At 45.5% G+C, this 15,214-nt stretch overlaps 1 protein-coding gene across 2 annotated transcripts in view; it reads right to left on the reverse strand.

Moving 5' to 3' along the window:
- Positions 1-15,214, reverse strand: part of LOC137421905 (tumor necrosis factor receptor superfamily member 1A) — a 110,086-nt gene that overhangs the window by 57,581 nt on the left and 37,291 nt on the right. For both annotated transcript variants that reach the window (XM_078773111.1, XM_078773112.1), the window contains 3 exons: positions 12,468-12,588; positions 632-725; positions 418-549 (listed from right to left, as the gene is read on the reverse strand). In XM_078773111.1, coding sequence (XP_078629237.1) covers positions 418-549; positions 632-725; positions 12,468-12,512 — 271 coding nt within the window. In that variant the 5' untranslated portion in view covers positions 12,513-12,588. Of the gene's footprint in view, positions 1-417; positions 550-631; positions 726-12,467; positions 12,589-15,214 lie in introns of those variants that run through there.

The raw sequence follows: 15,214 nt of genomic DNA on the forward strand, positions 1-15,214 counted from the left end.
ATCCATTTCATGTTAAAGGATGAAATTCCACGACACAACTTAACACAACACAACCAGCTATGTAGTTGTGGATGAAAATTCAAATGCCGATAACAAATGTAAATTTCATGCTGGGAAGAATTTCATCACTAATCACAACACAAAATTATCGATCTGCGTGGGTGGCAAAATAGGTCAAAACAAATAAACAAAATACCTGAATGATGATTCATCCGCCATGGAGAGAAGAGAAGTTGACGTTTCGGACCATACCTGCTTCATTGGAAGGTAAGGCCTGAAACGTCAGCTTTTCTTCTCTCCATGGTGGATCAATCACCACTTACGGTATTTTATTTACCCGATATTTCATACTTGGTTGTGTTTGAGCTTATACTTTGAGTAATTCAGTGTAAATGTAAACAGAGTAGAATAGTTTACCTGGGTCACACTCACGACATTCCTTGCACGTTGTCATTTTGCTTTGCTCGTCCATGTACGTTTTCCCCATTGCACAACCGAAGCATAAAGGATTACTTCCAGGATTGCGACATGGCTTATACATGTATGCTCCTGTGAAGTATAAAACCAGTTGGATTAATTGAAAAATTCCAGGAACATGGGAAAAAACAATGGAATTCTTATTGGAACTCACCCCTGGGACAAAATAGACAGCAGACCCCATTAGCATCATTAAAGAACTGATTTGCTGGACATTGAGGTGAACTTTCGGTTCCAAAACGTGAACCCTGAAAACACAAAACACAACAATCATAATGTTGATTCGTTTTCATGATATACAGACTTGGCATTTAATATGGAATTTTTTTTTTCTTGACTTGGGTTTACTTTCTTAACTCAGTATATCAATCTGGTGAATTTCTTTTACACTTTGGTGATTTATTTGTTAAAAGAACCATGTCACTGATTGTCTGTCGCAGCAAGAAGTCAACAACAGGATTATATCACAGGTGGCGTGGCAAAATGTACGGACAGGTGCATTTGACGATTGGCTTCACAGTCGGGTATACAAGGGTTGTTGCGTTCTGTATTAGTGGAAAACAACTGCTGCACGTCTCCAAAAGTTATTGCCGCTTCCTCTGGAGATGGTCCGTCAACTCGACAATGCTGTTTGTCATGGAGTGGTGGCTTTACGAAATTACAGCATGAAAGAGCGTGCTATTGCTCGGCAGTATGGCATCACTCAAGGTCAGGTGTCAAAGATGCTGAAACGAAATGCTCAGAGGGGTGTCCCTACTCCAATACCGAGGCCAGGACGTCCACGCAGAACCACAAGGAGGGATGATCGCCAGCTGCACCGGTTAGTCCTCAATGGCCGTACCAAGTCAGCTAATCGGCTCAGGGCTGAGTGGCAGCAACTGACAAATGTGCCTGTATCCAGAAGGCGAGTCAACCAACGACTGGTTCAAGCAGGCTATCGTGCCAGGCGTCCCCTGAGAAAGCCACGCCTGACCAGACAACACTGCCAGCGCCGATTGCAGTGGGCCAGAGAGCACCGTCAATGGCAGCCAGGACACTGGAATCATGTGATCTTCAGTGACGAGTCTAGATTTCTGGTCTATCGTCAAGATGGCCGCGTCCGAGTGTGCAGACAAGTGCATGAAGCCTACAACAAAGATTGTATAGTGCCAAGAGTCCAAGCTGGAGGTGGTGGGGTAACCGTTTGGGCTGCTTTTCATGCAAGGGGCAAAACTGACCTGGTTGTTCTGAATGGAAACCTGAACCAGTTCAAGTACAGGGCCATTCTGGAAGAAACATTGCTTCCATTTGCTCGTGCAGCCTTTCGAGGAAACTTTGTCTTCCAAGATGACAATGCACGGCCTCATCGTGCTCACATGATCCAACACTTTCTTGCTGACCGTGGTGTAGAGCATATGGAGTGGCCTGCCATGTCCCCGGATATGAATCCGATAGAGAACTTGTGGGCAGAATTAACGCGTCAAATCGACAACTTGGACCAGCAGCCCACCTCTGTGCATGAATTGCAGCAGGCTATTGTCACTGCATGGCAAGCGATTCCTGTCCAAACCTTGGCAAATCTCGTGAACAGCATGCCTCAACGTGTACGTGCTCTCCTGAATGCTCGTGGGGGTTACACGAAGTACTGAACTGTAATTTTACTGTCCGTAATCCCAGTCGTAATTTAACTTCTTTTTTTTGTTAAAAATTTTTTTGGCTACTGTGCAAAATAAAGAGATACTTCTGGAAAACGTACAGAAGTTTAACACAGTACCGTCCGTGAATTGAGTTCGATATCAGTTTACATCACTTTCAAAGATTAATTTATTTGCTTTGAAATGTCAAATGTGGTTTTTGTTTCTTTTAAAGGTCACATTAACAAAATCTAGAATAATTTCAACATAATTCCAATGAACTTTTGGTTCTAAGACCAGCAACTCAGTCTAAGACCAGTTTTAAGACCAGTCTCTCGGTCCCTGCTCTCAAATGTTGTGTTTGTGTCCTTCCCCCTCTCTCCCCATCTTGTCTACCGCTCCCGATGTTATTTGTTTTATGTGTCTTTGTCTTTCTGTATGATTAATGTTCGCTCTTTCACAAGCCTCGATCTTGTATACAAAAAAAAAAAAAAAAAAAAAAAAAAAAAGACATCTTGAAAAGTACGTTCACCCCCACAAAAAAATATTCCATATTAAATGCCATGTCTGTATTTGTGCAATGAATAATTAAATTATTTATCTTTAAAATTGAATCGGGGCAATCAAATTAAAATTAAAGATCAAATACTGTGATGGTCATCTGAAATATCATCATAATTTTTTACCTCCTCCCTGATCAAGTTCCAGGTTGATCTATTGTCCAATCAATGCTCTTATTGAAGAAAGCAGATTCAAGTTTAAAACATTGTTTGTTTCAATCCCCAGCCGAGTCATAACAAAGACTATTAAAAAATAAAATAAAATAAATAAATAAAGGTACGTGCTGCTTCCTTGCTTGACACTCAGCATTTAATGGGATGGGAACGGACAAAACAATGCGGGGAAGGCAATGGCATCCTACCCAGTGTAACCCTCGTCAATAAACCTGAAACAGAGTAACCTATGTCAGGTTTTTATGTACAAGTTTTACATTGTTGTTATATCCAATTGTTCCTCATGTAGTTTATAGTATTGGAAAAAGATATTAAAAGGGAAACACAAGGAATTCCAACCTTTTATCAAATGGGAACGAACTACACTACAGTACATTCACAAGTTGATCGTTTCACATAGTTTTTCTAATTTAAATTGATATGGATCTAACTAGTTCAACCTTCAATACGAGCTCACTTACAAGGAACTTCAATGCAGGAGGAGGCCATTAGGCCCATCAAGCTTGTGTAAAGGTTGCCAACCTATGACTGTCCATGTTCTATCCTATTAAAATTCTGTGCGTAAAGTAAGGAAGAAAGAACATCCCAGACTCAGTGGATGCTCACCATTGCACCACAGTGTCTATAAAATCAATAATCTGTCTTTGGGATCACAACAGCAGTGGCACCAAATTATTTTACTTTACCCAGCTCAAAGATTAGTATCTAAAAATAAGGGCAATACCCCAGGGCGCTCAACTGGTAGAATAAACTGGTAGAAATAATAAACAGTGCACTGACTTAAAGTATTTTAAACCAATTTCAATGGTTGCTCGAAGACAGGGCAGCATGTAGAATCATATTCACATAATCATAATACTTTAAACAAACAAACTAAAAAATACCTATTTTGGGGACCAACCAGCCCTCCCTGTCTTCCACCCCCCAACCTCGTATACCTCCTCAGACCCCAATTTTTCGAATGCCTTGAACAAACATTGGTACATGACGGGTCATTAAGGTTGTGGTGAAGTTTCATTGAAATTGTGTATGTAGTTTCTGAGAAAAGAGCAAATACCTACTTTGAGGGCACCCCAACCCCACACCTCCACGTTGGGTGCGATTGTTTTAATGCCGTGAACAAACTTTGGTACATCATGGGTGTTGTCGGTTGTAGTGAAGTTTCATCGAAATTGTGTGTGTAGTTTCTGAGAAAAAAACCAAATACCTATTTTGGGGAGCAAGCCCCCTCCCCCTCCCCCCCCCCAACAGACCACCTTAGACCCCGACTTTGTAATTACCGGGAACAAAGACGTTGCTACATCATGCATGACGAACGGAACATAGTGGTCAAGTTTCATCAGAATTGTATGTGTAGTTTCTGAGAATAAATCTAATACCTATTTTGGGGGTCAACCCCCACAGTACACCCCTTCAGCGCCCAATTTTTTTTAATGCCATGACCAAACTTTGGTGCATCACAGTTGGTGAAGGTTGTGGTCAAGTTTTATCGAACTTGTGTATGTAGTTTCAGAGGAAAAAGGAAATTCCTATTTTGGGGGTCAAATCTGGAACCACTTTGATCCCCCATAGACCACCTTAAACCCAGATTCTGTTAATGCCGTGAACAAACTTTAGTCACAACATAACAATCATTTGTGCCAAATTTGGTCACGATGCCATCAGCGGTTTTGGAGAAGAAGTTGCAAGTGTTTATGGACTGACGATGCGCATCAGCTCCCCGGAACTTCGTTCCAGGTGAGCAAATCGATGGAATAACATCAATAGGAAGACAGTTTATCTGCCATTCAGAGAAATGGAATAAACATTTCATGTAATGAAAGTCAAACTGCCTGAAACAAAAGTTATTTCCGATCCGGCATATTGGTTTTTGATATTGATCCAAAGCAAGGTGATCTGAATTAAATTTTACAAATACACTTCCTGGTTGGAATCTGATCCAATGTGATGGTGCATGTGTCTTGTTGAGAACAATATCCTTAAAAATGGACTGTTATTCTTCTTTATCTTTCTTTCAGAATATCAATTTGTTGAACAATTTACTATTAGAGCATCATATTGTTGTGCCACCAAATGATTAAGACCACTGAATGACGAATGAAGGACTGATCGTTTTTACTCCCGAGGCGAACTCCGGAAATCTTGGTGGTTATTTTTATGGCACGCGCGGGAAGGAAGGCAGCGAAGGCGCTTACATGAACGAAAGCACACAGGTTTGTTCCCAAACCCACAAAAAATTAACAACACAACAAATGAAAAATGCCACAATAATGATTTAATAAAATTAATGCAAGATTAAATAAATGTTGAAGTAAACTAATTTCAATTCCTACTTTGAGGATCCTCCACTCAGATGCGATTACGAACACACAGGGGAATGATAAATTAAAATAAATGTTCTTTTTAGCCGCGTCGCAGACGCGGCTCATAGAGTGCCCTCTGCTGTTGTTCTTGTTCTTCTTCTTCTTCTTGTTGTTCTTGCAGAGAAGACAAAACCTCAAAGCTCCACCCATTGTGGGAGAGGCTTCATATAAACAAATATCCACCATTTTATTAACTCGCATAGCTTTGAGGCCTGTTTTGTAGGCCCGTGGTGTCTTGCTCTCTAACACAGTTTTCTTTCAAATCAAATTCGATATATCATTTCATTTTTCACAGTCGCTAACATAGTTTTAGACTCGGTTGAAAAAAAACGGGAAGAAAATCCGATGAAAGTTGCCCTTTATAGAACGAAATGAATTCTCAAAGGCCTGTAACTTCAAGTCCATTGAGATTTTTTTTTTTATCGCGGCATGGTCAGTCATACACCGCCCGAAATAACAGACGGGAAAATGCCGAGATATATTAAAAATTCGTCCATTTGATGACAATCGTCATGATGAATTATTTAATTTATACGTCGTCACAATAATGTGGAGAGAGGAGCATAGCTTCGTTCATGTGTCGCCACACACGGGAAATTGCCGAGATATATATTTTTTAATCGCGGCATGGTCAGTCATACACCGCCTGAAATAACAGACGGGAAAATGCCGAGATATATTAAAAATTCGTCGCCACACACGGGAAATTGCCGAGATATATTTTCACTTTGCACAAAAATAACATCAAGTAATCGAATCAATAGGAATGTCCTGTGCCTATAACATCGACGTTATAGGCACAGCTGCATCTAGGCATTGTGTAACATCGACGCGGCTTTTGTTTTAATTAAAACTTTTTGTACTTGTTTAATATCGAGCAGCCACTTAGCTGGTCTCAACGAGTTATTTTGTAAAGGTAACTGTGACGGTCCGGTTCCAATGCCTCCCGCGCCGGAGTGCCCAAAATGGCGCCAGCCGGCGATGAGCACAGAGCCGTCGAACAAGCTGTGAAAACGGCCCTCTTTTGCTCTCTCGCCATCCCTCCTCCAAACGGCACAGCCTTCAGTCCAGCATGGACCCAGCAGTCTCCAACACCTTCAATCGCCGCCACCGCAGCTAAGAGCTCCTTGCTCTCAAATGCGCAAACCAAAAACTACCACAGCACACGAACAGAGAAAGATGGCGCCCCCTACTCCTCGAGCATATCACCAGAGAACTACTGAGAGAGAGCCAAGAGACGTGCTCTTCTTCCTCTTGCTCGGAGATTCTCTCCTGACATCACTGCCCAATCACCAAGCTCCATCAGATACCCAATGTTAGAGGATTCTTAATCATTACTGATCATTATGTTTGTTCTTATGTCTTTCAGACCGTGTTCATTGTTGAAGTTGCAATGAACCGCCAACTGGATTAACAAAGAGAACTGGTGTTATTTATGAACACGGTGTCACGAGGCGATTAACAAACTGACGATCGAGCCAACGTCTGCTCTTCTCGTCCCTGGTTTCATCCTGCCCGGGCCACTGTCTTGACCTTTCTTGTTGCCCTTGTTCGTCTGCCCTTGCCTTGCCCTGCTCGTTTGGTCCCTTCACCTTCGACCCTCTCACCACGAACGTTGGGTGCATCGGAGGGCCATGCCAAATCTGAGAGGATTGCACGGCTGGTGAAGCGGCTTGCACGCCCGCTTGCTCACTTGGTGCGAGAGGTTTTATCGGGGCCCACCTACGTGGTCAAGCGGGAATATGCAAATTCCTAATCAAATGCCCTAGTTGTGATGCTGAAGTTAACTACACAGAAGCGATCGTGCGTGATGTTCTTACACGAGGAATTGCTGACCCTGAAATCCAGCTTGACCTCCTTGGTGACAAGAACCAGGACATGATCCTGGAGGACGTTTTCCAATTCATTGAGGCCAAAGAATCTGGCAAACGTTCAGCATCTACACTACTGGACACACACTCAGTGGAAGCAGCTAGCAGCACATATCAAAACGCCAAGCAAGTAACCATCAAGGACAGAAACGACCTATGCTCCTACTGTGGCAAAAAGGGACACGGGAAGAGCGCCCCAGCCCACGTTCGCAAAACAGAATGCGCGGCATATGGTCACAGATGTGGGCATTGCAATCGCGATAATCGCATGGAGAGTGTATGTCGCAGTAGGAACAAACCCAAACGCATGAGTGCCTCTTCTAATACCAGTGAAAATGCTGTGTTTGATACTTTATGTACTGTCCACGTATCAGAACAACAGTCAAATGAACCTAACATATCTGGGCATGAATGTAATGAGTTTGATAATGTTATTAATTCGGGTTGATCCCGCAGTGAGCGTTCCATCACCCTTGACCACCATGTTTATGACAAACTCTCTAATACATGGATCAGGAAGGGTTCAAAACCTCAACCATTTGTTAGTGTGACTGTCAAAATCATGCGTGAAGATTACGCAGCCCTTGGCTTTGACCTTTCCACCCAGACCATGACTTGCCATGTCCCCACGATGGCAGACACAGGGTGCCAGAGTTGCCTTGCTGGTATAAAGGTCATCCACCGCCTTGGTTTGCGCAAATCTGACCTCATCCCAGTAACCAGGAGAATGCGCACTGCCAACAATGGAGGCATCAATATCCTTGGAGCCACTGTACTCCGCAAACGGGGTCAGGCTGTTGAAACTAGGCAAATGACCTATGTCACAGAAAGCTCTTCCTCAGCAGAGAAGCCTGTGTCGCCCTTGACATCATCCCGGATAGCTTCCCCAAGATTGGTGTAGACCTGACAGCACAGCAGCCGGACGCAACAGCAGTCTTACAGGAAGACCCCACTACAGCGTGCCGTGTTGCCCTCAGTGTCGTCGACCCCCACCACCCCCGACAAAGCTGCCATTCCCCGCAACTGATGCTAATCGCATGAAGCTACAACAGTATCTCCTTGAATACTATAAGTCAAGCACATTTAACACTTGTGAGCATCAAACATTGCCTCTAATGGATGGCCCGCCCATGAAACTGATGGTGGATCCTAATGCTGAACCAGTGGCACACCACACACCGGTACCAGTCCCACTACACTGGCGGGATGTGGTCAAAGTTGGGATAGACCACGATGTACAGTTGGGTGTGCTTGAACCAGTCCCCATTGGCGAACCAGTCACCTGGTGCCATAGAATGGTTGTCTGTGCAAAGAAAAATGGCCAGCCACGCCGCACCGTTGATTTCCAGGCCCTCAACACCCATGCTACACGGGAAACACATCACACACCATCACCCTTTCATCAGGCTAGATCGGTTCCGAAAGGTAAGAAGAAGACGGTCTTTGATGCATGGAATGGTTACCACAGCATGCCCATCTGCAAAGAAGACCGGCACCTGACCACCTTCATCACACCCTGGGGTAGATACCGCTATAAAACCAGCCCCTCAAGGGTATATTGCGTCTGGCGATGGATATACAAGACGTTATGACGAGATCGTGTCTGACATCCCCAATAAGACCAAATGCGTTGATGACATCTTGCTATGGTCTGACTCGCTGGCAGACAGTTTCTTCCAGGCTGTTCAGTGGCTTGACACCTGTGGACAGAATGTAATCACCCTGAATCCTGACAAGTTTGTGTTTGGCGAAGATATAGTGGAATTTGCTGGGTTCGAAATAACTCCCAATAGTGTCCGTCCTTGCAGGAAATACCTACGCGCGATCCTCGATTTCCCAACACCCAAGGACATCACAGATGTACGTTCTTGGTTTGGACTTGTCAATCAAGTGTCATACGCTTTCAGTATGGCTGAGAAGATGTTGCCGTTCCAGCAACTACTTAAACCTAGTACACCGTTTAAGTGGGATGAGCACCTCCAAGATGCATTTGAAGAGTCGAAAGCTGTCATTGCCAGTGAGATCGAGGAGGGTGTCCGGATATTCGACCCAAGCAAGCCCACGTGCCTCGCTACAGTCTGTTCCAAGACTGGCATTGGCTTTTGGCTACTGCAGAAACACTGTACCTGTACCAACATAAAACCCTTCTGTTGTCACACAGGATGGAAAATCACACTCGTTGGCAGCAGATTCGCCCACCCTGCTGAATCAGAATCACGTTATGCACCAGTTGAGGGTGAGGCCTTAGCAGTTGCTGATACCCTAGACAAGGCCAGATACTTTGTTCTGGGATGTGAAGACCTCATAATCGCTGTTGACCACAAACCTCTGCTCAGGATCTTTAATGATCGAAGTCTAGAGGATATCTCTAACGCTCGACTTAGGAACTTGAAGGAGAAGACCCTGCGATACAGGTTCCGGATGGTCCATGTGCCGGGGATTAGACATCGCGCCACAGACTGCATCTCATGCCACCCTACTGGAGAGCCTGTGAAACTGACCATGACTGACGATATGGCGGCCATTGATTCCACACCCATCATCCTGAGGCATTCCAAAACCCTCCTGAGTGGCTTACGTAGATCAGCACCAGAAACCCCCGACGAGTATGTTTCCACATCTGCTATGTCCTCCCTCGCCTCACTCAGCCTCAAATCTGTAACATGGGACAGGGTTCGAGCCGCAATAGCGAGTGACAATAACATGCAGAGCCTTGTTGACCTTATCGAGTCAAGTATCCCTGAATTCCGTCATGAGCTCCCTGGACCCCTACGCGAATACTTCCAATTTCGAGATAGTCTACATATAGTTGATGGTGTCATACTCTACGAGGATCGTGTCCTTATACCACCATCTCTCAGGGATGAGGTGTTAGCCGCTCTGCACGCTGCCCATCAAGAGGTCACCTCTATGACTGCGAGGGCAGAGTCTTCCATCTTCTGGCCTGGCATCGCCCCTGCCATTGCGGCCCTTCGTGCTGGGTGCTACCATTGTAATCGGATTGCGCCCTCCAATCCAAGTGCACCACCCACCTCCAGATTATCCATTCCAATGCATGTGTGCCGACTACTTTCACTACAAAGAATGCAACTACTTGGTAGTGGTCGACCGGTATTCTAACTGGCCGATAGCTGAGAGAGCCTCACATGGTGCAGGTTGACTCATCGCTTGCCTAAGACGTACCTTTGTCACATTTGGTATCCCTGATGAATTAGCTTCCGATGGTGGTCCTGAATTCACAGCTGTCGCTACACGTCAATTCCTCAAAGACTGGGGTGTACATCATCGACTCTCCTCAGTAGCTTATCCACATAGCAACTGCCATGCTGAAGTTGGTGTCAAGACTGTGAAGCGTCTTCTCATGGACAACACTAGCCCTAATGGAGGCCTTAATACCGATGCATTCCAACGTGCACTGCTCCAGTATAGAAATACTCCAGACAGAGAAACAAAACTCTCTCCAGCGATGTGCATTTTTGGCCGCCCAATTCGAGACTTCATCCCAATACCACCTGGCAGATACAAACCTCATAACACCTGGCGTGGGACTCTGGAGGCTCGGGAGGAAGCACTTTGCAACCGCCACATGAGAGACGCTGAGCGCTGGTCTGAACATACCAAGAGACTCTTGCCCCATGTTGTCGGCGACTGTGTTCGCATCCAGAATCAGACCGGGCCACACCCCCTCAAATGGGACAAAACCGGCATCATCATCGAGGTTCGCCAGTTTGATCAATATGTGGTAAGAGTTGACGGTTCAGGAAGGGTTACTCTGCGCAATAGGAAATTCCTGCGAAAGTACATTCCTGTGCTAACGCCCCTACCAAGGTTGACGATCGATGGTGATATTGGAGTGCAGAGACCAATGGTTCGGCAGAACATCCCACACCCATGCATTGTGCACACCACAACCCTGGCCAGTCACAAGGAGGCTTGTGGTCCATCCATTACTAGTCCAATGCCACCGCAACATCCCACTATCACCTCTGACACCACTCCACTGCAGCCACCTGCTACGTTTCCTGTTCAATCACCCAGGGTCAACCGGAGCCCTCCTGGCCGCCATCAGCTCTTTGATGATGCTACATCCCCATCTATGGCTAAGTCATCACAGGTAACTCCGCATATGAGTGCAGCGCCTCCAATGTCACCTCCTCAAGTCAGTGATCCCAAACCCAATACAGTTACCACACGCCCTGCGCTTGACAAACCAGCTGCTGCACCCAGACGGTCCGGCCGAAGCACGAGCAAGCCTGCCTTTCACTCTGACTATGACATGTGATTCTGGCATTGACCATTACTGACATTGTATTTGGTTTCTGGTTCACCAGTTCTTCAATTAGCTTCAAAGTTAGTTACATATATTCTTCATATTCTCAGTCTTTGTCATGCCAAAAGACACACATACTTGTTATACACTTATATTTTCCATGCCAAAGACTTGGGGGGAGATAGAGGATTCTTAATCATGACTGATCATTATGTTTGTTCTTATGTCTTTCAGACCGTGTTCATTGTTGAAGTTGCAATAAACCGCCAACTGGATTAACAAAGAGAACTGGTCTTATTTAAATGTCTCCTCGACCAATGACGAAGCTCGGGGCGTGGCCTGCCGGTTCCGATCTTTTGGAGGCGGGGTTTAGATGCCGATCCGCTCTGCCTGTTTGCAGGGGACGGTAGTTGTTATTGTTGTTGTTTTAACAGAGGTTATTATGGCCGGCCTTGTTGTAGTTGTAAAAAAAAAATGTAGGGAAAAAACTACAGGAGGCAATCACATACTGGGGAAAACTAACCTTAATCCCTGTCTAGTTAACACAGCTTCACACCCCATGTGAAGACACATAAACAATCTTAAGCTCCAGTTTCCCGACGTAAAAACATCGAGATGCTGACTACGCATCCATGGTCCATGTTAAACCTATACGCTCCTATCTTTTATATAGGATTCCATCAACTACCCCCACAAACTTAACAATATCAAAACTGCTTCCAAGTTGGAACAAATAAATCCAATTTTTGGAAACTATGCACACAAATGAACAAGCATGTCCAACACAAGTCATTCCCTGAACACATATGATGTATGTAATTAACTACCACCAGTGTGCAACACATGTACACGTTACACCAAATACTTGTAAATTACTTGAACCTTAATTGTTACATTCATCCCCAGTTAGACAGTTAAGGAGGTGAGATAACAAACAATGTGAGCTTTCCTTCTTCCCACAGTGCACCTGTTGTCTAACAAGTCACGATAAAGGCAAAATACCAATATCACATAATCTCTGGACAATTGCAAAATTGTCAGAACAGAACATTGACTTAAAAAATAGACAGTTAAAAGCTTGGAACAATATGGCTTTTTGTGTATCTATTGAGGATGGTGTAACTGGAAATGAAACGTACCGTGATGAAGGTAATTAGGAGAAGCCGCCACAGGACATCCATCATGGCTTCCAGAATGAAACGGTTTCATTGGTGAAAGATTCTTCTCAGTTTGGTTCACTCATTTTTCAATGTTTGTATGCTGGGGAACAAGCAAATGATCACACGACTGCAAAATTTTCAGTTAAAGGCTTCATCTTTAACTAGCTAAATGCACCCGGCGTTGCCCGAGTTCTTTTTGAATTAATTTACGACTATAATTTAGCTTTTACTCACGGCCGTAGAAGATCGACGACTATAATTCAGGTTAGCTTTTAATTGCGAAATGGGCCCAGCCTGGCCGAGGCGGCCTCGCCACCTAGCCTATAACCTTCCCGGGGCCAGTCCCAGATTTTTGGTTCTTTTTGAATGAATTTACTACTATAATTCAGCTTTTACTCGTGGCCGGAGAAGATTGACTACTATAATTCAGCTTTTACTCGCAGCCGTAGAAGATTGACTACTATAATTCAGCTCAGCTTTTAATTGCGAAATGGGCCCAGCCTGGCCAGGGTGGCCTCGACCGGCCTCGCCACCTAGCCTATAACCTTCCCGGGGCCCGTCCCAGATTTTTGGTTCTTTTTGAATGAATTTACTACTATAATTCACTTTTACTCATGGCCGTAGAAGATTGACTACTATAATTCAGCTCAGCTTTTAATTGCAAAATGGGCCCAGCCGGGCCGAGGCGGCCTCGACCGTCCTCGCCACCTAGCCTATAACCTTCCCGGGGCCCGTCCCGACAGTTTTGGTTTTAGAGGTTTCCTCCTATCTTTCACCGTTCAGGAGATTAGCGTGTGCAGACAAACAAACAAACAAAAACTTTCTTTTATATATTTGCGGTTTTGAGAACCCCTCACTTTGTAAATACTTGTAAATAATATTCCATCATTTAAAAGGTTGAAGGTCGCACCCATAGTTAGTTCATATGCAACACGTAGGACACCATAGGAACTTCAGTTATTTCCTTATTATGTGTCAGATAAGGCTGTATTCCCAATAGTTGAATCTGCGTTGTATTAATCAAATAAGATAGGCCCCATTCGCTTCCTTTCCAATCTCTCTCTCCCAATTCTATAACACGCCTCCGCTTGCCAGCAGCGTTCGCTGCATTGAGCTGAAGTTTGCTCAAACAAATGCCATTAACCACGCGGTCAAGCTGGAGGAAGAAGGGGGCGGAGCGCCGGGAACGAGGCGTGGCCTTGTCAACTCGCCGTCAAGGCCAGAGCCGGTGAGCCCTCGCCAACCAACCAGGGCTGAGGTGAGCTCACTGGCGGGCGTGGTTTTGAGGTGCGCGCATTGAAAAAGCGCATGATATAAGCATGCGCGCAAAGCCCTTTTACGGACTCGTTGGGAAAGGCGCCTTATGAACTTATTGATCGGGAGGCGCGCTTGTTTCAAAGGACTGCGCGGAGATGCTGATTGCACAAACTGCCTGTGATACGAGCAATTGATCGGGAGAGAGAGAGAGAGAGAGCTGGCAAGAGCTACGTATTACGTACGCCGCATCCCAGTCCCCCCGATATACGTAACCCCGAGATACGTAAGGTCCGCTTGCGTCGGACGATACGCGCGAAGCTGCCTGCCGGGTTTCGCCCGCGGAACCGGAGCCTGGACTGGAGTGGACCGGAGTCGGATCCCAGCACCTGGACCATCTGCTTGGACCTGACCCCTACCAGCTACCATCCCGTGTGAGTGTGCATGTTCGTCTGGGGTCGTTAAGTTAAGACTGTATAGATAAGCCTGCCCTGTGTCCTTTTGTTTCTCCTTCCTTGTATATTCCTTTCGTTTCCTCTTTGGTTTGTTAATAAATGTACCTTGTTCTTCCTTGGTTTTCCTCATCCGATCGCCTCCGTCCTTTCTTTCAATTGAGTACCTGTGGCACGATTTGGAAACCGCTCAGGATCGGGTTAGTCTTTGTTAATGGCTCGGGCCGCGGATTGCTAACCGCTCGGCAATTTCCATTTTATCCGTGGTTCGAGCGGGAGTTATTTCCATGCTTTACGGTCGGGTTAGTAAGTAGGTATTTGGGACTTCATTGACCAATCACCCTAGCTAATTCCGACCAGAAGGAGCGTCATAGCTTCCAGGATTGGGGGACAGCCAGCTTAAAAGACAGGGGGATTAACCCCCCCTTGATAAGGGGAGCGCCGACCCCCGAATCCGCAACAATTGGTGTCTGGGAGTGGGATTGGACCTGAACCAAATTTTTTATCTGTAAAAAAAAATTTTGGTCAAAATTTCGAGCGGCCAATTTTTTTTATTTAACATACAAATTTCAATCGTGCCATGGATAATCAAGGCGATCGGATGCCGGTGGGGGGAAATGAGGAGTTAGAGCCAACCCAGGACCCCAGGGAAGATGTGGGAGTGATGGAGGAGGAATGCAATGAGGGTGCGGTAGAGTGGGTTACAGGCGCACAAAATGGCGGCGCCGCGCACATGGCGGCGGAGGCCAAGCCCGCGGTGGCGGCTGGGGCCGCTGTGCAAATGGGGTTTGACCTCAGGTTATTCCTGACCCAACTGGGTGCAAAAATGGATAGGATGGGGGAGCAAATGGGAAACCAAATTGGGGGGTTGAGGAATGATATGGGAGACCAAATTGGGGGGTTGAGGAATGATATGGGAGACCAGATTGGGGGGCTAGAGGACAAATTGGGGGGCCAATTGGAGGACATGGGTGGCCAAGCCCGAGAAATTAATGAGGGGTTAGCGAGGGACAAAGCCAG

Source organism: Myxine glutinosa, chromosome 2, assembly GCF_964187855.1.
Source record: "Myxine glutinosa chromosome 2, kmMyxGlut1.1, whole genome shotgun sequence".
Taxonomy (NCBI): domain Eukaryota; kingdom Metazoa; phylum Chordata; class Myxini; order Myxiniformes; family Myxinidae; genus Myxine; species Myxine glutinosa.